The sequence below is a fragment of the Populus trichocarpa genome, chromosome 5 (assembly GCF_000002775.5).
Source record: "Populus trichocarpa isolate Nisqually-1 chromosome 5, P.trichocarpa_v4.1, whole genome shotgun sequence".
Classification (NCBI taxonomy): domain Eukaryota; kingdom Viridiplantae; phylum Streptophyta; class Magnoliopsida; order Malpighiales; family Salicaceae; genus Populus; species Populus trichocarpa.
In genome coordinates this window covers 24,783,838-24,808,115 of record NC_037289.2, presented here as the reverse complement: position 1 = coordinate 24,808,115, position 24,278 = coordinate 24,783,838, and the positions used below count along the sequence as shown (strand labels likewise).

At 38.1% G+C, this 24,278-nt stretch overlaps 4 protein-coding genes across 5 annotated transcripts; 3 read left to right on the top strand and 1 right to left on the bottom strand.

Moving 5' to 3' along the window:
- Positions 1 to 89: 89 nt before the first annotated feature.
- LOC18099716 (protein FAR1-RELATED SEQUENCE 5) lies at positions 90 to 4,082 on the top strand. Its single transcript, XM_006383735.3, has 2 exons — positions 90 to 2,547; positions 3,422 to 4,082. The coding sequence occupies exons 1-2, from the start codon at positions 421 to 423 to the stop codon at positions 3,584 to 3,586; spliced, it is 2,292 nt and encodes a 763-aa protein (XP_006383797.3). The 5' UTR covers positions 90 to 420; the 3' UTR covers positions 3,587 to 4,082.
- Positions 4,083 to 5,050: 968 nt separating this feature from the next.
- On the top strand, positions 5,051 to 7,318 carry LOC7485667 (cyclin-dependent kinase B2-1). The gene is made up of 8 exons (XM_002307786.4): positions 5,051 to 5,356; positions 5,695 to 5,836; positions 5,957 to 6,018; positions 6,235 to 6,346; positions 6,443 to 6,536; positions 6,634 to 6,703; positions 6,796 to 6,934; positions 7,033 to 7,318. The coding sequence occupies exons 1-8, from the start codon at positions 5,148 to 5,150 to the stop codon at positions 7,123 to 7,125; spliced, it is 921 nt and encodes a 306-aa protein (XP_002307822.3). The 5' UTR covers positions 5,051 to 5,147; the 3' UTR covers positions 7,126 to 7,318.
- Positions 7,319 to 7,929: 611 nt separating this feature from the next.
- Positions 7,930 to 12,927, bottom strand: LOC7494729 (DEAD-box ATP-dependent RNA helicase 42). Of its 2 annotated transcripts, none has more exons than XR_002982025.2 (3): positions 12,777 to 12,927; positions 8,436 to 12,561; positions 7,930 to 8,293 (listed from the first exon to the last, which is right to left on the bottom strand). XR_002982025.2 is itself a non-coding variant. In XM_024602189.2 (3 exons), exon 2 carries the CDS (start codon positions 12,533 to 12,535, stop codon positions 9,041 to 9,043), a length of 3,495 nt encoding a protein of 1,164 aa, XP_024457957.2. In that variant the 5' UTR covers positions 12,536 to 12,561; positions 12,777 to 12,926; the 3' UTR covers positions 7,930 to 8,293; positions 9,039 to 9,040. The 2 variants fall into 2 exon arrangements, 1 of the variants encoding a protein (XP_024457957.2); XM_024602189.2 differs by having other exon boundaries at positions 9,039 to 12,561; positions 12,777 to 12,926.
- A 2,140-nt stretch (positions 12,928 to 15,067) lies between these two features.
- On the top strand, positions 15,068 to 22,175 carry LOC18099714 (AT-rich interactive domain-containing protein 6). Its single transcript, XM_024600664.2, is given in 15 exon segments — positions 15,068 to 15,444; positions 15,725 to 16,162; positions 16,271 to 16,404; positions 16,501 to 16,540; positions 18,370 to 18,422; positions 18,739 to 18,784; positions 19,148 to 19,240; positions 20,016 to 20,138; positions 20,228 to 20,276; positions 20,353 to 20,407; positions 20,757 to 20,779; positions 20,782 to 20,822; positions 20,929 to 20,979; positions 21,214 to 21,306; positions 21,680 to 22,175. Coding segments are annotated over 14 exon segments (1,311 nt in total). The 5' UTR covers positions 15,068 to 15,444; positions 15,725 to 15,757; the 3' UTR covers positions 21,785 to 22,175.
- The last annotated feature ends 2,103 nt before the right edge of the window (positions 22,176 to 24,278 follow it).

The window sequence follows — 24,278 nt, the reverse complement described above, 5'->3', positions numbered from 1 at the left end:
CAACTTTTTGTGCATTGACTTTGTCCCATGGCCCACAACTAGAAGCGGTGTAGTAATTAATTGTATCTGGGTAGAAGGTAGACAAAAAACTGTATAGTATAACTCCAAATAAGTGCTACCGACGGAGAAGAGCATCCAATCCATATCCCATCCTCGTTTCGTTAGTAAAATAGTTCCCATCTCTCTCTCACACACCCAAAAAATTCTCCCGAAAAAAAACAACCTCAGACCCCCCCAAAACTTCCCTCCCTAAGTACCTGCTTCTTCAAGAAATCAACTGTCAGATTGAGATCAGCAAGTCAAAGATAAAGATTTGAGAAATCTGGTCAGTCTCGGCTTCTTCTTCTTCGCATTTTAGCTTTTAATACAAATCCAGTCCCAGCAAGCAAGCAAGCAACCACTGTGTTTATCTATTTATTTATGATAATCAACATGGATCACCTGAATGTGATTCCCTTTGATAATATCAGTATGGGCAGTGAAGATGACCCTAATACTGCCCTTCACCTACAACACCATCAACCTCATAATCTTGATTTTGATTTTGATTATCCCAATAATAACAATGATGATGATTTACTAGAACCCACTTCGTTATCTGACCCAAATCTTGATCCCTATGAGGGTATGGAGTTTGATTCTGAGCAGTCTGCTCGCATTTTCTATAATTCATATGCTCGTCGTGTTGGTTTTAGTACTAGGGTCAGTGTCTATCAGCGTTCTCGTCGAGATGGCTCTATTATTTGCCGTCAAATTGTGTGTTCCCGTGAAGGGTTTCGCCGTGAGGGCAATGAGAATAGGTCTAAAAGACAGCGAACTGTTACTAGGGTTGGTTGCAAAGCTCAAATGACTGTTAAGAAACAGAGTTCTGGAAAATGGGCTGTCACAAAACTTGTCGAGGACCATAATCATGAGCTTGTGCCCCCTGATAAGGTGCATTCTCTCCGCTCTCATAGGCATGTGTCTGGTTCGGCACGGAGCCTCATTGATACGCTTCAGGCTGCAGGGATGGGGCCAAGTGGAGTTATGTCTGTGCTGATTAGGGAATCTGGAGGAATTAATAATGTTGGGTTTACTAAAGTTGATTGCCAAAATTATATGAGCACTAGCAGGCAGAGGACTCTTGGCCCTGGTGGTCAGGCTGTTTTTGACTATTTGAAGCAAATGCAGGCTGAGGATCCTGGTTTCTTTTATGCTGTGCAAGGTGATTTTGAGAACTCAACAGGAAACGTTTTCTGGGCTGATGCTAATGCAAGAATGAATTACAGTTTTTTTGGAGATACTATTACATTTGACACGACGTATAGAACAAACCGATACCGGGTTCCATTCGCACCCTTTACCGGGTGGAATCATCATGGACAGCCTTTGCTCTTTGGATGTGCACTACTCCTCAACGAATCAGAGTCCTCATTTGTTTGGCTATTTGAGACTTGGCTTGCTGCAATGTCTGGTCGCTGTCCCATCTCAATCACAACCGACCAGGACAGAATCATACGGGCAGCTGTTTCGCAAGCATTTCCTGGAACTCGCCTCCGATTTTGTAAATGGAATGTTTTTAGGGAGGCCCAGGAGAAACTATCTCATGAATATCACTCACACCCTACTTTTGAACCCGAGTTCCACAGGTGCATCAATATGGCTGAGTCAATTGATGAATTCGAGTCTTGTTGGGAGTCACTTCTTCAGAGATTTGATCTCAGTGACAATGAATGGCTTCAGTCAATGTACAATGCTCGCCAGCAGTGGGTGCCAGTTTATCTCCAGGATACTTTCTTTGGTGAGATGTCCATATTGCAAGGAAGTGATAGTATAAACTCATATTTTGATGGGTACATAAATGCATCAACTAATATCCACAATCTGATTAAGCAGTACGAAAAAGCAATGGCGATTCGCCATGAAAAGGAGGTGAAGGCAGATTATGATACACTGAATAGTCCACCTGTTCTAAAAACTCCATCTCCTATGGAGAAACAAGCAGCTAACTTATATACAAGGAGGATATTTATGAAATTCCAAGAGGAACTAGTTGAGACGCTTGCTTATCTTGCCACTGTAGTTGATGATATTGGATCAGCCATTACATATCAGGTAGCAAAGTTTGGTGAAGACCACAAAGTACACCATGTTAGGTTCAATGCTTTTGAAAAGAGAGCTAGTTGTAGCTGCCAAATGTTTGAGTTCTCGGGTATTATTTGTAGGCACATATTAGCAGTGTTTAGAGTGAAAAATGTTCTTACTCTTCCATCTAATTATATTCTGAAACGGTGGACAAGAAATGCCAAAAGTGGGATTGTGTTGGATGAGCACACTCTTGGACTGCCATGTAATACCCAAGAGTCCTTAGCTGCTCGCTCTGAAAATCTACGCCAGGAAGCCATCAAATATGTAGAAGAAGGAGCAGAATCAGAACATATTTATAACGTGGCAATGGATGCCCTTCATGAGGCCATAAGAAAGGTTGCTGCTGCAAAAATGTGTGGCTCTGCTCCTGTACAAACTACTGTGGTTAATGGTAGTCAGCAGCTCCTGTCGTGTAGTCTGGTAAGTTACTTATGCAAGGATTTATTTTTGCTTGGCCTGCATAGGATCATTGTTCTGAACTTAAAAATGTAGCACACGATGCATAGGAATTAAATCTTTACCAATCATTGCTATTATTATTTATGTTTAAATGTGCTGGGTATTGAACCGTATAAGATTCCAATCTATAGATCTTATTTTTCACTAATTATTTGATTGGAAGTTAATAGGCCTTTTTGAATACAGAATTTTATGTCTCGGGTTCTACCTTAAGTAAACCTTTATTTTGAACTTGGTGCTGCAAGAAGTGCTCATTGCAGAATTTTTTTTCTCTTTTGATCCTTGTTAGCTCTTGGTAGTGCTTTTCAGTGCAATGCTTATTGCTGCTTACTTCTTTTTTACAAACAACATTTTGCAAACAATGGAGGGCAATTGTATAAAGTCCTTCCAGCAAAGTATATGCATTTGACAACACTCCTGTAAAGGTTTTTCTATATTTCGATTAAATATATAGGGCAAGCCTCTCTCTTGCTGTCTACAATCAGATCATCTTTGTCCCAGCCATAAAGAGTTAGCTTCATTAGATTAGAAGTTAAAAGCATATATATATTCCAGTAAAGATGTGATTTGTCTTGCTTATTAGTGCTTGGAAGAAATTTCTCAAATGTATGAAACTAAAGCAAATAAAATCTGAGTCCCCAAACATCAGAGCAAGACAATCATATGACCTTTTGAATTCTGGTATGTGCTGTGCGCTTTAGGGGCGCAGGAACTTGCATTCTGTTTTCTTATTTTGGTTCCTTCAGGGATTTAATTTGGTTGCTGTGTTTCTTATTAATGCACCTGTCTATCCATCCATCTAGATTAAAAGGGTTCTATTTCATTGCTTCTGCAGGACGAGGATGAGAAAATTCAGGAATTGACAGCTGAATTAGAACAAGCAAGTCAGCGATGTGAAGCATATCGAACAAAATTGCTCTGTGTTATGAAAGACATGGAAGAATGGAAGTTGAGGATATCTGTCAAGGTTCAGAACGTGAGACTCAAGATGAAAGATTGAATTACAGCGATGTCTTCATTTTTGTCATGTTAATCTAGATTACACGTAGCAGAAGTTGTAGTTTAGTGGGCTTCGAATGGTTAAACTCCCCCCCCAGTCTTACTAATGGTTAGCTCCTGGGAGAGGATGCATTGTCAAATGCTAATCTAATTGTGAAGTAATATCGATGTAACCCTGTCCTGAGGTCTAACTGGATGTCGCCATACAGTACATACCAAAATGAATTTTTAGACAGATATAGGGAAGTGCAGTTTGAAGGTCCATGTTTTGACGAGGAGAGCTGAATCTGTATGGTCCCTGTCATAGCTGCATATGACTAGGAGGGCTGTGTATCAGATTGATAGCATCAATCAAGCAATTTAGGTAGTGTTTTTGCAGCTTTTTCAAATAATACATGCGTAGATAGGGAGATAAACGCTTTGTGATTCATTTATATAAATTGTGTAAGCTTGGCTTCCACAGGTCCATGAATCAGTAATCAGTTGTGTTTCTTGTTTCCACTTTCTAATACACCTATGCTTCCTAGTACTGGCTAAGCAAAGCGTTGCTTTTTGGGTACTTCCACCATGATTCGGAAAACTATCAATTGGTGTCCTTTTCTCTCTCTTCTTATTTCTGGGTGGTTTCACCATAATTGCTTTATTTATTATATATACATGAAAAGTGAGTACATATTGGAATCACATTAGTCAAGAATCATTGTTATAAAACCAGCACCTTGATGTAAACTCATTGGGATTTGGGATTAGGGATTAGACATTGAGCTGGTTTTAACGTCGAACTTGTTTAAAAGTTGACTTAATAGTTCATTTAATTAACTCTTTTTTTTTTTTTTTATTCGAGAAAACTCCATCTTTCGGAAAGCGCACTTTGTAGGCCAGGTGAGCGAGTAAAACCCCGGCTGTCTCAGGCTCTTACAAGATGTGCACGCCCTGACTCTAACTCGAGACCTGCTGTGCAGATCTCAAGCCCTTTGCCATCATGCTACACCCCTTGAGGACATTTAATTAACCCGATTACAACTAAAGTAAAACTTGGTTTGATTTAAAAATAATAATTAAAATAACAACTTCAAGTTGGTTTGACCTGAACAACCTAAATGAGATCAAGTTCAATTTTTTTTTAAATAATGTTGTTTTATTTTTAAAAAATAAAAACTTGAAATGATTTTATTTTTAATGATCGTAATTCCCAACCCTTGAGCCATGTTTTGGGCTGATTCATGAGTTGGGTTGTACTTTATAACCATGAAGAAAATGTGACTTGTGGGCTTTATTTGGGCTTGTACGAAGAATCTCATTTAGTTGAGTGGGCTAAGATGAACATTTTAATAGTGAATGGGCCTAATTGGAGCGCTTGTGCCGCCCAATTTTTAAAATTCAAAATAAGTTTCCGTTAGGGTTGGGGCTGGGCAACGATCAATAATCAAGTTTCATTATAAAAGGCAACAAAGCTTTTCGTGTCGTTTCATTCCATTTTTTGGGTTTACTTTGAAAGCAGAGAAGCAGTAGAGAGAGAGAGAGAGAGAGAGAGAGAGAGAGTAGCAACAGAAACGAACACGATGGTGTCGGCGATGGATTTATTCGAGAAGCTAGAGAAAGTAGGAGAGGGAACTTACGGGAAAGTGTACAGAGCAAGGGAGAAAGCCACCGGGAAGATCGTTGCACTAAAAAAGACACGTCTCCATGAAGACGATGAAGGTGTCCCACCCACCACTCTTCGCGAAGTCTCCATCTTGCGTATGCTTTCCAGAGATCCTCACATCGTCCGGTACTCTCTCTCTCTCTATCTCTCTCTCTATCTATCTATCTATCTATCTATCTTTGCTTTTCTTCCATCTACTTCCTCTCTAAGGTGATTTCATTTCTTCGATGCATGGATCTGTAGATTTTCTTAATATTCGGTCCATTTAGGGCTTAGATGAATTGAACTTGGGGATTTTGTGATCTGATTCCTCCAATTTGATGTCTTAATTTAGGGTTTAGGGTTGTCGGTTGCTAAATTGAGTCAATTAATTTCCATGTAAATTGATTGATGTTCTCTTCTATTGTTGGGTTAATTAATAGACAAATAACTCTCTATTTTCTTTTTCTTTTTTAAATCCATAGATTGTTGGACGTGAAACAAGGGCAAAATAAAGAAGGCAAGACAGTTCTGTATCTGGTTTTTGAGTACATGGACACCGATCTCAAGAAATTTATCCGAAGCTTTCGCCAAACTGGAGAGAACATTCCTGTCAAAACTGTCAAGGTCTAAATTCAACATTCCCCTTTCTTTCTTTTTAATTTTTTTATCCTTTTAGTTTGAGAGGTTTTTCTTGTTTTCTTTTTAATCTGATCACAAATTTGTATGATCCTTATTATTATGCAGAGCTTGATGTATCAACTATGTAAGGGTGTGGCTTTCTGCCATGGCCATGGAGTCTTACACAGGTTTCGTTTTCTTCTTTGTTTTCTTTGCTGTCAACTCTGATTTACAATAGCCGTTTCCATCGTTATGTATTTATAACTTTAACAGGTTTCTTCTTTTTTTTCCCCTTGCTTGTCCGCTCTGATCTATAATAGCCATTTTATTTCCCTCATGATGTTTAGTTTAGGTGGAAATGATTACTGACATATCTAGTAACCCTTTATCTCGCTTCCTCTCAGGGATCTTAAGCCTCATAATCTCTTGATGGACCGCAAGACTACGATGCTTAAAATAGCTGATCTCGGACTGGCTCGAGCATTTACTCTTCCTATTAAGAAGTATACCCATGAGGTAATTAAATTAATACACGCTTGCTACTTACCGTCTTTTTATCATGCTCTTACAATATCAGTTTGTTGAGCTAATTGAGTGGAATTTCTGTTTCAGATATTGACTTTGTGGTATAGATCTCCTGAAGTCCTTTTGGGGGCTACCCGTTACTCAACTGCAGTGGATGTATGGTCTGTTGGCTGTATATTTGGTATGGATTTCCTTATTCTTATCGCTTCATCTCTTAAACTAATCTGCCAACTCTAGCATTGCTTAATTGTTGTGTGTGTGTTTTGCCTAAACTCTAGCTGAACTGGCCACAAAGCAAGCACTATTCCCTGGAGACTCTGAACTGCAACAGCTCCTGCATATTTTCAGGTCAATGATTTTTGCATAACGATAGATATGGTTTTGATCTTGCTTTGTCAATGAGGCTTCTCTTTAATATACGTTTTGAAGCTCTTGTACAGGTTATTAGGTACTCCAAATGAAGAAATGTGGCCAGGAGTAAGCAACCTGATGAACTGGCATGAGTATCCCCAATGGAAACCTCAGAGTTTGTCATCGGCTGTTACTAATTTGGACAAGGATGGGCTGGATTTACTATCAGTAAGTCGCGTTCATCAACAATGACTGCTTTTTATTATTGTTGGGATAGATGAACATCATAGCTGAATTTGTACAAATGCTTGGCTGTATTTTTGCAGCAAATGTTGCAGTATGACCCTTCAAAGCGCATCTCAGCAAAGAAAGCCATGGAACATCCTTACTTTGATGATCTAGAGAAGGACCGTCTCTAAGAATCACAATGCTGCGACTAGTATGGGCAGCAACCTTGTTTGGTGATTTTAGGACCGGCGAACTGAATTTATGTACTGAATCTATTTGCTTCACTCAAGCATACTGATCGGAGTCGTGTTATATTTGTCTTAGTATGATTGCTTAATGTTGAATCTTTATCAATTTAATGCCATTATCGATCATTTTCAATAATCAGCTCCCAAAAAGCACTGCCAAAGTTTCATAACCAAACAGCCAACTCTACGAAACTTTAACCCAAAGACTTTCTAATCGAATTAGTTGATGCATGTTTTCACTACGGACGTACATCATCGGCTCAACGTAAGTGGGGCGAGGTACCGTTGAATATGATATATTTTGTACTAATGCCTTGATTTGTAGCGAAATTTGCATTCGGGTCCAGGATTTACCCCTAGTCAATAATATGCAGGGAAGTCCGTGTCGAAGAAGAGGTGATCAAAATACGGTGCAGAAAAATGCAACACCACAACTTATTATTTAATAATGAACAGATAAGAACTTGCAAGGGGATTTTGCTGAATCTTGTAAAGCTTCTACATTCGAAAAACCCCAGCAATAAAACCAATTTCTCTAGCTTCTTCTGCTGTAATCGCCGCGTTTAATATTGAATTGTTTCTTTTTCATGAAAGAAATTGCTAGGGGCTGTTTGGAATACCTTCTCAAACTAAAAGCATCGATATATATATATATATATATAGTTTGGGAACGTGAGTTGCGCTGCAGCCACGCTGGCATTCCCAAACTAGCACATATATATAAAAAGGTAAGGGGAGAGAGGAGGGTAAAAAACAAAACCCGCTAGCAGCACAAAGGCTTATCAGCATGAATAATTTCTAATCCATACTGGACACTAATCAAGCTAAACAATATACGCTGCTGCTGCTGCAGATTCATTACAGTTGAACAGCCAGAAGTAGCTGACAACCCAATCCAGGAAGAACCACTGATTACAATCTAATTTGTGGTTTACGAGGTCAAAAAGAATCCAAGGAAACTTGTAATCTATCTCAGAAATGTTGTGAAACCAACAGTAACCTTGTTGCCCATTACCACCCTTCTATGCAGGTTCATGCTTCATTTGGAGGGGTAAGCCCCTCAGAGTGTCAGCACAGTAACACGTGGCTTCCAGAACTTTACTACTCAGACCTGCAAAACCCCGAAATACGATGTCAGATCCCAAAAGTGATGCGCACCAAGGAACAAGAAAGCAAATATGGTAGCAGAAAGGAGTTCCAGAACAATCCACTTTGTTAATCTATGGGAACAAGAAGGCAGAAGCATCGCGCACCAGATCGCCATCTCTTCAACAGCCATCATAGCCAAAGGTTATGGGGGCAGAGAATACATTGGACATGCCAGCATAGGCTTAAACCATCCCTCGAGCCATGGGGAGAGGACAAGAAGAAAAAGAAAGAACACAAATTAAAAAATGGAAAAGAGACATGGAAATGGACAGCAAATTTAACACCTTATGGCTAACTTGAGAAGCTACAGGATATGAAATTGCATGAGAGGAGGGGCATATTTAAACAAGAAAGGAAACAGTTATTTGCTTTTGGCTCATCATCCCTCAATGCTTTTGGGAAACACCATGAACCAATTATCCTAATCCTTCCCCGATTTCCATGCACCAAAATAATCCATATTGTCAAGAAAAAATATATCAGCAACTTTACAATTTTCAAACTAAGATAATTACCATTCAGGCATTGCCTACAAGTCCAAACTCAACCAGAAAGAAAAGGAGGAAATTAAAAATTACAAGAGTAGAAGTTATAAAGATATATGCAAAAAAAAACAAAAAAAAAAAAAAAGATCAAACACAATTGTATATGCAAAAAAAAAAGAAAGAAGAAAGAAGAAAGAAAGAAGGCTATTATTGAGCTCTTACACTTATACAACCGAGTATTTGCCTGGTTGAGCTCCACCAGGAAGTTGATATGTTTGGTTCGTGATGTCTTCCAAAACATGTTTTAGATCAGCTTTAGCTCTCTTAACAGACTGCTCAGTAGGGCCCTCGATGAACAGGTACAGCTTGCGATCTCCTGGTCCTGGCACCTTGCCTGGTGGGAAAAACTGCCCCCTGGTGGTAATGGCAGCACCAGTCCAATCTGAAATTGGGCCCAAAGTTTCCTTGTGGGTAACCTTCCACCGAGCATTTTGGGGAAAATCATTGATTTCCAGCTCTGCTTCATAATGTTCAGGCATTGCATCAGCTTGGATCCTTGCCAGGTTGTGTTGCAAATTCATGGCGGCTGCCATTGCTGCTGCCCTGGCTGCAGCTTCATTACTATGAGCAAAAGGCAGCCCAGTCACAGATGCAACTGCTGGACCTTGATTGAGAGGAACAGGTAATCCACCATTAGAAAGAAATTGAGTAACAGAGTGAGGAGTTGGTGCCACGGGTGCAGGGATTTTTGAGACAGCAGCAAGAGCAGCTATCTGCTGAGCAAGGGCAGTCTGCTGTGAGATGTCACCACCTGCCTTCCGAACAACTTCATCTTCATCTTCTGAATCAGACTTCTCTTCCTCGAAGCCATATTCTCTTGCTTGTGCTTTCTTTGCCGCCATTCTCTTTTCATCCTCTTCCTCATTGAATTTAAAACCACTTCCACCATAACCAGTTCCATGGGCTTGCTCCAGACCCTGATTCACTTTCACCATAAAACCATCAGCAAGGGCTTTCAAGTCTTGTGGAACAACTTGCTCAGAGAGTTCTAATGCTTTTACAAGATCCGGTGCATATCTTGCATCATCCTCGGAGAAAAAAGTGATGGCACAGCCTTTGCGACCAGCTCGGCCAGTCCGACCAACACGGTGAACATAATCCTCATAATGATTTGGAACATCATAATTGATCACCAGTTCTAGATCCTTCACATCTAAGCCTCTGGCTGCAACACTTGTTGCAATCAACAAATTGCAGACGTTGCTCTTAAAATCCGAAATGGTGGATTCACGGTCCGTCTGATCCTTAGCCCCATGAAGTGAGAGGCAAGGATGACCAAACTTCAGCAAGTCCCTAAACAACGCATCACATTTGTCCTGTGATTGGACAAATACCAAAATTTTTCCCTTCTCGCTCCATACACCAAGTAGTTCTAACAACCTAAACCACCTTTCACCTTCTGGTCTTACCTCAACCAGCTGATTGATGTCCTTATTCACCACACTCCTCCCACCTACCTGTATTTCCACAGGTTTGTTCAGTACTTTACGAGCCAAAGTTTCAACCTGCCGAGGGAAAGTGGCAGAAAAGAGTACAGTTTGATGATCTGGACGAATATTTTGGACAATTCTAGTGATTTGAGGTTCGAATCCCATGTCAAACATCCGGTCGGCTTCATCCATAACCAGATATGTAACTCTACGAAGATTGGTGATTTTCCCTCCACTGGTGCAAAGTATGTCAATCATCCTGCCTGGAGTACAGACAACTATCTCTGTCCCCCGTTTCAATTCACTAATTTGCTGGGCTACACCAGAACCTCCATAAACGGGCACACATCTTATACCCAGGGCCTTAGTAAACTTCCTAATATCACTGTGGATCTGCTGCACAAGCTCCCTTGTGGGCGCCATTATAAGCCCAATCGGTCCTTCTCCAGCTTCTACAGGAGGCTGGTCCTTGATATGCCTCAGCATTGGCAGCACAAATGCAAGGGTTTTACCAGAACCAGTTTTCGCAATGCCTATGCAGTCCCGTCCACTCATAATTATAGGCAGTGCCTGAGCTTGAATTGTCATCGGTTTCTCATAATTAAGTTTCTTTATTGTCTCCAAAATTTTACTTGTGAGTCCTGTCTGGTGCCAAGTTTTAATTGGTTTCGGCACATCCTTTCCATGTATTTTCAACTCCAGTAGTTTCCTATAAGCAGTAACCTCCTCAGGAGTCATCCTCAAGATCTCCTTCACTTCAATATAGAAATTCTTGCGGAAAGGACTGTAATCAATCTTTGAGTGGTCAACAATGGACAGTTTCTCAGCTTTTGTTTTCTTCACCCTCTTCATGAACTCGTCATCATCCTCATCTTCTAAAGGAACTTCACTATTTTCAAGGTCCCCGTGGTCTGAATCAGAATCTTCTCCAGGAATAATTCTCCCTAGAGATTTATGAGAGCCTTTCTTCCGCTGTCCTCCATTTATTCCTTCATCATTCTTATCTTTCTTCTTTGAGTCTGCTTTATTATCATCAGCAGTCTGAGTAACCACAGCATTGTTTAGCATCTCAACCTCAGGTAAGACCATAGAATTCATGAAAGCATCCAATGGATCAATTTCCTCATCCCCATTAACAGCATCAACCTCACTTTGTGGAGCAGAAATGTCATTCTCAGTGTCCACCACCATTGCATCTCCAGCTTCTTTATCAGGTATTGCATTTTCCTCCTGGTCAATGTCCATATCGGATTTGCCAGTGGGAGGTGCTTCTTCGTCGTCAGATTCTCCTTCAAGAGTCCAGGTTTTACCACTCTTAGATTCATCAACATTGGCTTCTTCCCCACCCTTTTCACTCTCAGTTTCTTCCTTCTTCCTTCTCAGCTCTTGCCATTCCTGGACTCTTCTCCTCCTCTTCTCCATCTCCTCATCCAATTTCTTCTGCTCCTCCTCTAATTCATCTTCTCGGGTTTTACTCTCGTTCTTATCACCGTCCTCCTTGCCACTCTTTTTCCTTAGGCTCTCTTCACTGTTATCCATGTGCCTGTTTGACCTGCTAATGCTCTGCTCATGCACTCTCTCCTTGGAGTCGTCATTGTCTCTCCTTCGCAGTTTACTATCATGCTCCCCTGAGTCATCATCACTGTCACTACTCAATTCCCTATGCTTCTCCCTTTCCCTGGTCCTCCTCTCCCTCTTCTCCCTGCCCTTCTCCCTTTCTCGCTCTTCTCTGTCACGCTCCCTCCTCTCCCTTTCTCTGTCTTTCTCCCTCTCACGTTCCCTCTTCCCACTTTCTCTTTCTCTATCTTTCTCCCTAACCCTCTCCTTCTCCTTCTCCTTCTCCCTCTCCTTCTCCCTCTCCTTCTCCTTCTCCCTCTCCCTCTCCTTCTTCTCCTCTTTCGCTATGTCCCTCTCCCTGTCTCTCTCTTCTCTGTCTCTATCTCTCTTCCTGTCCTTAACTCTCTCTCTATCATCAACCCTACTCCTTGTTGCCCTATCATCCCTACCTCTGACTCTGTGCTTCTCTTTCTCCCTTTCCTTGTCATCAGAATCGCTACTCTTGTCTCTCTCGGAACACCTACTGTTTTCGCGTTCTCTCTTCTCTCTGTCTCTGTGCCTCTCTCCATTCCTCTGCTTGTCTCTATCTCGATGAATCCTCTTAGAATCCTCTTTCTCCTCCTTCCGTGCCAAATAATCATTTTTTCTAGATTTAGGTTTCACATCCTCCATAATTGTTTGCTTGTGTGCTTATTTAACTGTTCAATCAACGAATCATTATTAGGAATTGATTTATTTATACAATCAAATCGAAAACTTTGAAAGAAATCCTAGCACATGAAATGATTTCAATTGCGGCCTTAATATACCACCGGATTCAGAATTGGATTGTATAATAAAGCATGAATCAATCAATAATCGAATACGAAGAAAGAGATAAAAGAAAAAAATACGGGAGGGAAAAGCAAAGCACCTCAAACGTCTTTGAAGATGAAGATGGATCTCTCTCTCTGTCCAAAACCCTAATTGCCACTTGATGTCTGTTTTGAGCATGGGGATCGACCGTTTTGTTCCGTTATCTCTCTCTTTTCTTTTTCTTTTTATCTGTTACTGTGTTTATATTTTATATAATAAAGGGTCGGGCTCTTTGGATTGGATTGCGTGAGTGTTACGTTTATTATCTGGATTGGCTTGGGCTAACAAGATTTGCCGGGCCCAGAAAGAAGGATAGAGATATACAGTTATATACTATGGGGGTGGGCTTTTTATTTTGTTTCTTTTTTCTCCTTTCCCGATGAACTTAAGTCCAAATTTTATTATTATTAAGCCAGTAATTTTATTATTATTATTATTATTTTTTATTTACGTGGGGTGTCCGGGCCAGCTTACGCGCACCATGACTATTCCCCACAGCCCACTGGACATCCTGCAAGCCCAGGAGCAGGTAAGGCACCGCGGGGGTGACAGGCGTGCACATAGAGAGTCGAACCCGGGACGGGGACGGAACAAGTCACACGATTGACCACAGCAGCTAAACCCTCAAGTGCTTATTATTATTATTAGTTAAGGTTATATTTTGTATGTTGCTTTTGTTTTTAAATTTTTAAATCGATTAAAATCTATAAATATGTTTAGTTATAAATAGATTTTGATTTGTTATGATTTTAAGTTGAAATTTTGTTTTAATTAAAAGTTCAAAGTTTTTACCTTTAACTTATAAATTCTAATTTATACAGTGTTGTTTTGTTATAAGAAAAAAAAAGCTACTTGAGTCATTTTTATCTAATAAAATTTTAACTTTAATTTATTTAAAATTTTTATTAAGTCGTGTGAGAAAAATAACTTTTGAATTACAAATTAAAATCCAAAGTTTTAATTCATAAACATGCTAACTAGAATTTGAATATGTATTTTCTTAAGATTTTGTAAACACGTGTGGTTGAGACTAAGTTTAATAATCAAAGTTAATTTCCTTTGAAAAAATAAAATATATAATTGATGAGTATTAAAATTTAAAATGTTTAGAAATAAGATTAACGTGTTGAATAATCAATCAATCTCTTAGTTCAAACAATTTAATCTATTTTTTTTTAGTTCAGGTGTTTAATAGCTTGACATGAAAAATCCAAGTAATATTTGATAGTTGAAACCTATAAAATATCTCATTTGATGGATGTGGGGCTCTCTGATATTTAAATCAATATTTTTACAGTAAAAAAAAATACAATGATATTTTAGAAAAATAAATTCTGAAAATATACATGTTGAACATGTAAAGAATAAAAAAACTGTAAACTTTGAGTCTAGAAGATTTATAAAGTATCATTTTATTATATTATGAAAAGTAATTATTGAAATGTAATTTAATTATCATAATGTTTTGAATTTTAATCTACTCGAGCTCACAGGAGTGTTCCCGGTGCATGGTTTTAGGATTCTTGCATGTTCATGAGTTTTTTTTGTTTTTTTTTAAGGAGCATTTTTGGTTTATTTTATCTGGATACATGGTCCATGGTAGTTCCCATGTATCTATCTTAGCAAAATGCATAGAATTCTTTTAACAATTGAACCGAGTCACATAAAAGTTGATATTCTTTAAAATTATTTTTTATAATGTAATAAACTAGTGAATAGCGAAGATAAGCAAATCCAAAAGCAGCACCGCACTTGTAAATTCAAAGGAAGGAAAAACAAACAAACAAGAAACCTAAAATATTCACAAGCTCGACTTTTATTGTAAAATTAGTATTAATAATTAGCTCAAAATATTCATCATTAGGTTTTTAGATTTACACTGAGTTTAAAAAACACATTTTAAGAGTTTTATATCGTTTTTCTTTACATGTTTTTCATTGTTCCTCAAATTAAAAAAAAAAATACGAACAATATAAGTCTTATATTTATTTTACATATAAGCACTGTTTTTAATAATGTAAAGGATTAAAGTTGTTTTTCAAAATTTTTCATATCTATCCAGCTTCATAAATTTAATTTTCACTACGAATCTAATATAAAAAAATTCATTTTTTTTACTTATAATATAATTTCCTATGATAATTAAAAAAATTATTAACATGGATTTTGTATAATTAAAAAAAATATATATTGTCAACTACCAGGTAAAAAGTAAAGAAAAGACAACGGGAGCAGTACAAGGGCAACCCAGTCTTTATGAGAGGGAAAAGTAAGGTAGATGAGCATCAGCCACGTAATTAAAAAAGATGTTCAGCCTGGTATTTAATTTTCTATAGAGTCAAAGGAGATTTTATTTATATATACACACACACAAGAAAGGAAAGCATAGAGGGAAAGAACAAAAAAAAAAGGAAGGAAAATCCTGACTCCCACGGCCATGGATTTCCTCTGCTAGTTACCACCTTGTCTTTCTTCTCGCAAATTAACTGTCTTTTTTGAGAAATTAAAAGAATTCGCTAATCGAAACGTCGTTCCTTTGGGTCTGGCACGGACGGCACGATACGACACCTTCTACGTTCGCCGGAAAAGACTTGATTTCACCCTTCTCTGCCTTCCTCTTTACCTGCATTGCTCGCTTTCTGCTCAAACTCAAAACCCTAACACGCTGCCGTTCGCTCTATTCTCTTTCAAGCTCTACCTCTCTCCGCTTCTGTTATCTCCCAAAGGCAAGCTTTTACCACGTTTTTTATTTTTTTTATTTTAAATCTTGAATTGTTTCGTTGTTAGGTTTAAACATTGAAAATCTTTTTCTTGAAAATTAGAAATGGATTTTTGGGATTGATTATTCTTTTTTCTTTAATTTTTCCCCTCCTCGCGAAATACTTTGCAAGAGGCTAACGGTTTTTGCCATGCTATATTATTAGAGAATTATGCATATATTTTATTCGGATTTAATCTAGCGTATAATAATAATAATAATAATTCATGCATGTCGTTGGTCTATAGGGTGTGAGCTGGACGAAAAAGAAAAAAAGCGAAATGAAAGATAGTGAAATGGTTGCTGTGCAAGACTTGCCGGGAGACTCGGATGCTAACAAGCCTTCTGATGCCACTGTTAAAGAGCAAGAAGAAACTGCTGATGTTTCGGAGGATCAAGAGCCGAATGAAAATAGGCAGGCATCAGTTGCTGACGATGACAACACTGTGAGTTTGGCAACTGATGTTCCTATGACTGACACTACAGCTTTGCCTGATGATGGGAAAACTGCTACGGATGAAAATATTAATCGGCGAGTGGTGGAAGAGAAAACTGATGGAGATGATGGCTCCTCTGTTCAAAACCAGCCACAAACGGCTACTCCATCTACCCAAAGGAGGTGCTCAACTCCTAGAACAAAGCTTGATAGTGCGGCAAAGTCCAAAAATGTATGGACTGATATGAAGGTGATTGAACACAACATCCTTAGCAAACTAAAGTATTCATTGTGATCATGAATCTTGTAAGTAGAAGTATTGTTTGTGCTGAATGATTATATGGTGTTTGAAATGTAGATGGGGGAGACTGATGTTGCCGGGACCCTAGAGGAGCAAGCTGCATTCATGAAGGACCTGGAGATTTTTTATAAGCAGAATATCATGGATTTCAAACCCCCTAAGTTTTACGGAGAGCCATTAAACTGCCTGAAGTAAGTTTTATGTGAAAATAGTTTTTTTTTTCTCCAATGATATGTGTCTAGAGTCTAGGTGTGAGCTAATATGGTCGTTTTTCCCATGGGAGTTAGGTTATGGAGGTCTGTGATCAAACTGGGTGGCTATGAAGTGGTAGGTGTCTTTTGCTTCCCTCTTTATACCTTTTTCATGTTCTGTGGGTTTTAGGCATTGGCTGCCAAAAAAAAAAAAAAAAGTCTGCACTTGAATGGATTTTGCTGTTGTATGTAGCAGCATGATTTCTGGAATTGGTGTCAGAAATAGGAATACCTTGCAACATAAGCTGCTACACTAAATCAATAGTGTTTGCTATACACTATGGGAAATTTAAATATCCCATATCAGTGGCTAGATAGAATTATAAATAAGTAAAGGGATTGAGTGTAGGAGTTGTAGTTGCTTGAAAACATATCAGGTTGCTCTACTGCTGTTGTCAAGCATAATGGCTTTGTGCTTCAAAATGCTCACATGTGTTGACAACCTCTTTTCTCACAGCTTGCCTGGAACCATGTTGGTTTGTCCTTCTGATTGGAAGTTTAAATCAATTAAATTCACTTCTATTCCTCCTTAGAACTTAAAAATCATACATGCTTACAAGTATTAACGAATTCCCCTCCAAATTAAGCTGACATTACCAAATTCCATTAGTATTCACTTCTTGCTGGTTAAATGTAGGATAATGAAAAGGTAGAAAATTCAAGCGATGATTACATCGAACAAAATTAAGAAGCAATCATGATAGATGAGATTAACCAAAAGAGAAGGGAATTCAATGAGAAGGTTGGCACATCCAAAGAAAATCAGTATCACGAGCAGAGAAAATGTCAGCATTTTATGAAATGCAAGAGTTCAATTATGAAATTATTGTTAAGAGTTGTACAAAGCTATGGCCCGTATATATTAAAAACATAAGTTTTCTCCCCTTTTTGTGAAATTGTTGAAAATTTATGGTTTATGCTTTATTTGGAAAATGGTTAACTATCCATGCTCACGATGACGAAAATTATTCCTGGAAGGTTTGGTTTTGATTGGAATCAAAATTGCACCAATGCTAAAATCATTACTAGAAACTAGTTCGTGCTTGAGATAAATTAATTAAAAGTAGAAAATGAATACATAATGAATTGATATAAGTGTATATCAACTCGTATTAATGACTGATGAGGATTCTGAGGCTTCATGCCTAATAGAAGGATGCATAACTGATCCAATTACTATGACCCCTCACAGCTTACAAAGCACTAAATCCTCAAAAGTTCTGGTTCAAAGTGACTTTCATCAAGTCAAACCCTGTAGATAAAGAAGCAAGGAGGTACCCCCAATCGCTTAGTGGTTAAATCCTTAAAAGGTACTCTTGAAAACTATTTATCCTAGTCACGAAAGAGGCTATTCGTAAAGCAGCTTGGTTACAAAGGTGCTCACGAAGCCGCCTGGTAAAATAATTACAAACAACTCCCAACAAATTCAAAAAGCAAACCTGCATCTCACTATATTCCTTTTGTTGCCATTTGAGAATTTGTCTTTTTTTCTTACAGATATTAAGAGGATTTGCTCCCCTTCAGCAAATGCTTTAGTACTTAGGTTATGCCCTTCGGATTGGAAAAAAAGAAGAAAAAGAACTTATTCTGAACTTATGTTTGACCAGGGTATTAATGAAAAATGTCTGATCCCCCTCCAGCTTCTGGAGTAAAACATGTGGATGCATGATATGTTTCAGGATCGTAACATCTGGAGTATATGATTTCAGAGATGTAATGTAATGTTGCACCTGTAGCTAGAGTTGTACCACTTGCATGATAATGTTTTTTGGTCACGTGAAATTGCAGTTTCGATGCGCTTATATGTTGCATTTTAATAATTTTGTGTCAATAATAGGTTTCATGGATCTTTAGGCTTTTATTGCTATTAACTTATGACAGCTGCTTTTGATCTCATATCTGTAGGTTACCGCAAACAAGTTGTGGCGGCAAGTGGGAGAGTCTTTCCACCCTCCCAAGTAAGGAAGGATAATTCTTTTAAGCTATCTTGTAAAATTTGCATGGATTTAACAAAGGATTATTAAACCAAATATATTTTTTAAGTCATTTGTAAAATTTGCAAGGATTTGGCATGGGATTATTAAGCATTTTCAGTTACGTTTCTTTTCATCATTTGTTTTTTAGGCTGCAGACAGTTGACACTTTACTATAATTATTTTCTGCTCTTCACATCTTGGATGTGGGCTGTGAATGGCAGCAATAATTTATGTGGATTATTAAAATATGGAAAATATTTATCATTTAATTCATTCAACTTTTCTGTGTCTCTCACAGGACTTGCACAACGGTGTCTTGGACATTCCGCATTTTCTATGAGAAGGTAATGTTTTTTTCTGTGGTGAAAATGCTCTATATGTAGATTCATTTGGTACTCAGTAATTGGTGTTGGAACTTAATATGTTAGATAAAATCCTAAATTAAGACTTTGTTTTGTTTTATTTTAACACGGGAAGTGTTGGCTAGGGAATCTAATGATAGAAGCATTAGAATAGACTCAGATCATACAATTTGTCAGTGTTGACAAGTGTCCAGGCTTATCTTTGTTGGATTTGAAGTGAGTTTGGCTGTCCTTGTATGGCATTTGAATGCCATAAAGATTCAAATGATTTAAAAACTAGGTCGTGGACAAATGGATTATTGCACTTTCTTGTGACTTCTATCCCTGATCCTTCATTTACCACAGGCAATTCTGGAATGTGAAAAGAATAAGAAGGAAACTGGTGAGCTCCAACTTCCCAGTCCACCCCTGCATCAGGCTACCAGTGTCGAAAAGGAGGTAAAGTGCTGTTCTTGCCTGTTTCTGTTTGTCTGTACTATTTCCAAAATCTTTTACCCGCTCAGAAAAGAGAGAATTATTAGAGCCTCAACAGAACTAATCAGTGCAAGTGAATAAAAGCTTGGCTTGTGCATGTTGGTTTGCATTATTGAACTGAACTTAAACTTGAGTGGTTAAACTCTTGGCTGGCTTAGTATCAAATAGTCCTTTGAATTTTTCTTGGTACCATATGTGGTCAATCTGTTATATGGAAGATAGAGTTGCACTTAATGAGAGAAAAGTGAATTCTACAATTAAAAGCTATTAAAGTTTACGCAGTCCATAAAAATCCACGCATCTTTTTGGTTGCATACATGTACATTATGTAATTGATCTACGTAAGATGATAGAGTCTGTTACACTGGATGAAAATGGGGATGATAAATCCTGGCATATTTCTGAATGTGAAATCTGCTTGCATCTATATATGGATGCATCTGTGAAGTGGTTAGTTATCATTGTTAGTGCTTGTCAGTCATACAAATTGCTGATAAACCATACCAGATTTAACACTTAGTTGTGCTCATAAACCATTTATACAACCATGAGGAAACCAAGTTGAGTGGAAAACTACAGGCCCAAGGCTAGTGCAACTATAAATTTTGTATTTTCTTCTGCTCGTGGGATACAATGTTTTCATTGGAATCTGTATGCTGATAATCAGTTCCTGGTTCTCGTTCCTTTTTATCCCTGTTTTCGTAATTTGTATTTTTATGCAATTTTCTCTCTCTACCAGACAAGAGGGTGCCAAGCAACTGGATCAGGCAGGGCAAGAAGGGATGCTGCTGCTCGTGCTATGCAGGGTTGGCATGCTCAGCGTCATCTTGGACATGGTGAGGTTAGTGAGCCAATTGTTAAGGTTTGTTGTGACACAAGAAATACCTATATGTCACATATATTTCTGTAGAACAGTGCAGGGAAATGATGCTTTTCATTTATCTTGGACAGGTCAAGAGCTTGAATTTTTCAAGACGTGAAAAGCCTCACAAAATTTTCGGTACAATCTCTAGAATGAAGATCTTTCCAATTGGCAGGTGTATACATTTTTATTTTGATCTGGTTTGTTGAGTCAGGTTTTCACAAACAGAAGACAGATGAGAGACCTGTGAATGCTGAAACAGATAAGGAGTAAAGATTGCTCTTTATTTCCTCTCAATTTATTTTTCTCAGTTTTGCTTGCCACTGTTTTCATGCTAGTAATTAAATAGTAATTAGTTGATCCAACTGTTTCTTATGAAGTCATCGTTCAGCATAATAGCAAGTGTAGATCTTATTCTTTCAACAAATGAACCATGGCATATTTTGCGCTATCCTCTTAGTTTCCTGGCTTCAAGCTACAACTAGAAAGAAAAAAATCCTCCATAGAATTTGTACATCAGAGTCCAAATGGTGCCCCTTTTATGCCTAACTGCACACTGTGCGATAAGGTGTTTTCTTTTTTATGAAGCAAGGCTAATTTTTTTTTTTATCATCTTAGAGTGGATACTGAAATCGTTGATATTGGCCCCCTGCTGACTGGGTGAAGATCAATGTGTGGGAAAGTGTAAGCATCTGCTGTTTTCTTTTCTCAAAATTTCTGTTATCCTGAGCCTTAGTTGTCAAGTTCTCACTGCTGGGTTTAGTGACTAACATACTGCACCTATACACAGAAAGATTGCTATGAGATATATGCTTTAGTCCCCGGACTTCTGCGTGAAGAGGTAAGCACCTTCTCGTGGTATCTCTTTTGCTCCCCTCTCATGTGTTTGTCTTTCCTGCTCTTATTCTTACCTCTTTGATTTCTTTTAGATGGAAATTATTGATAGAATGCACTATGCCATGGATGCGTGCTCTATCATTTCCAGAACTTAAAATGTTCCTTCGTAACATATCAATTCTTGGTTATACCACTCTCCCTAGAAGATACATGAAATCGCTATTTTTTGGTGGATCAGGTCCGAGTACAATCAGATCCTGTAGGGCGTCTGGTTATAACAGGTCAACCAGAGCAGCTATACAATCCTTGGGGTATAACACCGTTTAAGAAGGTATTGTTTTGATCTCTAACAGAATAGTAACTTTAAAAAAAGAGGTGTTTCTGCTTTATAATCCTTGACTGGAGCAAATGGTACTCCTATTCCAATAGAGATTCACCATGGCTTTCATGCCCAAGGGAAGACTGTCATTAGTGAGAGTATGGGAATCATTTATTTATAACTACGACATGGAACATGTTAGTCGCTGACCCTGCCAGGCAGGTGGATTATTCATCTTGTGAATTAACTCTTTAGAGGGTGACTTCATTGTTTGTGGTATTGGTGTGGTCTAATTGGCAGGATGTTAATGTGGTGATGGTCCATTGCTTTAATATATTTAACTTGTATGTACGTGAAAAACGTTTGAATTGTCTTTTTTGGTCAGGTTGTGAGCTTACCTTCGAGAATTGATCCACTTCAGACATCTGCTGTTGTTAGCTTGCATGGACAACTCCATGTTCGTGTCCCATTTGAGAACAGATCAGCCTGACTCCCTCCTCGTGTGAGTTGGATATATCCACTAATTTTTCTGGGTAGAAATGCCAAGTTTTGGGAGAGACAGAGGCTCGAAAGGGAATGGCTGAGATTGTTTTTGTTCCTCCCACCTTGTTGAATTAGAGTCCTAAGCACCCATCTCTGTAGATGCATGTTTATCACATGTGCAGAATAGTTTGAGGTTCACGAGGGAAGCCGTCTTGCGGATTTTGGCTGGACCCGTGTACGAATTACTGGGGCTGGCTTCTTTAAACGGAATGTAGAAGTACCCTTTTGATAATAATTAATTGTGGGATTTTAACCAAAAAATAATAATTAATTGTGGAATTCATGTGGATCTCGTATTTAATAGCTTGAGATGCTGAAAAGGCTCTATTTTGATTTTATTTTTATTTTTATTTTTTTTGCATTCAAGCTTTTCTTGTTTCTTTATTTTCTATATTATTTACAATCTCTGTTTCAATAACTTTTCTAACCAAATATTTTTTCCCCAACCACTCTACAGGCAGCCACGGTTAAGATATATAGTTACAGCCACAGCCCAGCTGATCCTCTTAATTATAATTTGCACAATGTTGACCTTTGCGCCTTAAATTAATTCTGTCATCCGAATCTTGTAGCTTCAATTTTATTTCGAAGCGTTTCTCATTAATGGTAGGCTTCACTTCACCACAGAATTGAAAGCTGACACAAGTATGGAAGGAATCATTGTTATGAACCTTGTCTCCTCTGTGAGCTAGATGAACCTTTACATCGATCCTTGGCTGCTATGCCAGTGTTATTTATCATGTGGTTGGATTACTGGGCATGTTCTAATTAAGGCTAATTTGCTGTTAGCTCTGATGGGAAAACCATGCATCATCCGGAGTTAGTTTCTCTATATGAGCCCTTATCGTAACATCTGTAGATGGTAATAAGTACATTAATTGGCCGAGATTCTGTGGAGTTTTGCCGATCTCTACACTAAGTGTGTGTGTGTGTGTGTGTCTATATATATATATATATATATATATATATATATATATATATATATATATATAAAATGAACACCGGCTTTATCGATCTTAATTACTGCCCCGGCAGAAATTATGAACGGATCTCTCTCTGTAAGCATGCATTCGTTTTTGCCTTCAATTTATCCTAGGTACACTCCGTCGCCTACTACTATAGCTTGAATGGATGGCTCTACGAATTATATATGGGGAAAAGGTGGGAAAACAAACGGTAAGACCTGCTAGCTGCTTTCATGCATGCTATAGTAAACAATATTAATGTGCGAGAAAGCATGCCCTAAAAAGGCCCAAATCTTCAGTTCTTCTCACTGCATTACATTGCGGTTTGCACTAACATTAATAATGTCGGAGTTGTGCTGTAGAATATATATGGACACATTTTTGTGCATCCCTAGCTAGCAAAAGGAGGAGGGGGGGGATCATTAATTCACCTGCCTCCTCGCTGTATTTTTCAGGGATATATAGAACTCATATACTCATAAGATTCGTGATTCTAAGATATCGGGTGAAACATATATATGTTGAAACCATGCATAAGGTGAACATACAGATCTAGCTAGCTAGATCATGCATGCAAGAATTGGATGTGTGCGCGTGTCAAAGGGAGGAAGAAGCTGAATAGTGCCGTGTCACTATTCTGTAACTAACATGAACCTACTGTGTTTTTAATCACATGTACACTTCATGTCCTTCCATTAATCACATCGTGAGAAACATGATGCCATATGTACTGCTCGGTTTTATTCTGCAACAAGAAGTTAATTCTTTGCTAATCTCTTCTTCTTCTTCTTCTATTTAGTTAATACTTGAGTTAAGATCGTGGTGTTTAATTAGGCGCTCGTATCAACCAAGAATGAAAGAAAGTGTCTCAGCTGTTGCATTAATTAGGACGCATGGCTGGATGAAAAACACACTCTATGATTAATATGTTCTTAAAGAGTTGGCAATTATATATACACACATGCCAAAGGCAACGCCTATCTCTTATTTCAAAAACCCTAGGCAACTTTATCGATTGATTGATGCTTACACATATATACAATGAAATCACTTATTCATGAAGTTTATGACAATTGAGCAATGCTAGACACCTCCATAATTAATTCCACGACAATTTATCAAATATATAATTGACTTGAAAAATTGGAAGGAGAGGAGAAATGTGATGGACCGCGTGCTCAAGGCATTCAAGCTTAAATCAAGATTTCATCAGTAGCCAGCTTTTGAATGTACAATGTTGGTCCGTAAGCTTTTTTTCCTTCAATTTCAATGTGTTTTTGTGTGTGGTGCCAATATACAAAAAAACATGTAGCAAGTATAACAACTATTAATGTTGTACGTATTCTTCTCTTTTACTACCAGTTGTTTAATTAGTCATCGTTAAAACTATCTATCTATCGATGATTACCCAAAAAAAAGTAGAACAATGTTAATGTGCAGAGACCAGAATGTTAAAACCAATTATAGGCAAAACAA

Excerpts from the sequence above, each read along its gene's own strand:
- LOC18099716 (XM_006383735.3), top strand. The coding sequence starts at position 421 with ATGATAATCAACATGGATCACCTGAATGTGATTCCCTTTGATAATATC. Across the intron at positions 2,548-3,421 it reads AGCTCCTGTCGTGTAGTCTG|GACGAGGATGAGAAAATTCA; the intron begins GTAAGTTACTTA and ends TTGCTTCTGCAG.
- LOC7485667 (XM_002307786.4), top strand. The coding sequence starts at position 5,148 with ATGGTGTCGGCGATGGATTTATTCGAGAAGCTAGAGAAAGTAGGAGAG. Across the intron at positions 5,357-5,694 it reads AGAGATCCTCACATCGTCCG|ATTGTTGGACGTGAAACAAG; the intron begins GTACTCTCTCTC and ends TTAAATCCATAG. Across the intron at positions 6,019-6,234 it reads GGCCATGGAGTCTTACACAG|GGATCTTAAGCCTCATAATC; the intron begins GTTTCGTTTTCT and ends GCTTCCTCTCAG.
- LOC7494729 (XM_024602189.2), bottom strand. The coding sequence starts at position 12,535 with ATGGAGGATGTGAAACCTAAATCTAGAAAAAATGATTATTTGGCACGG.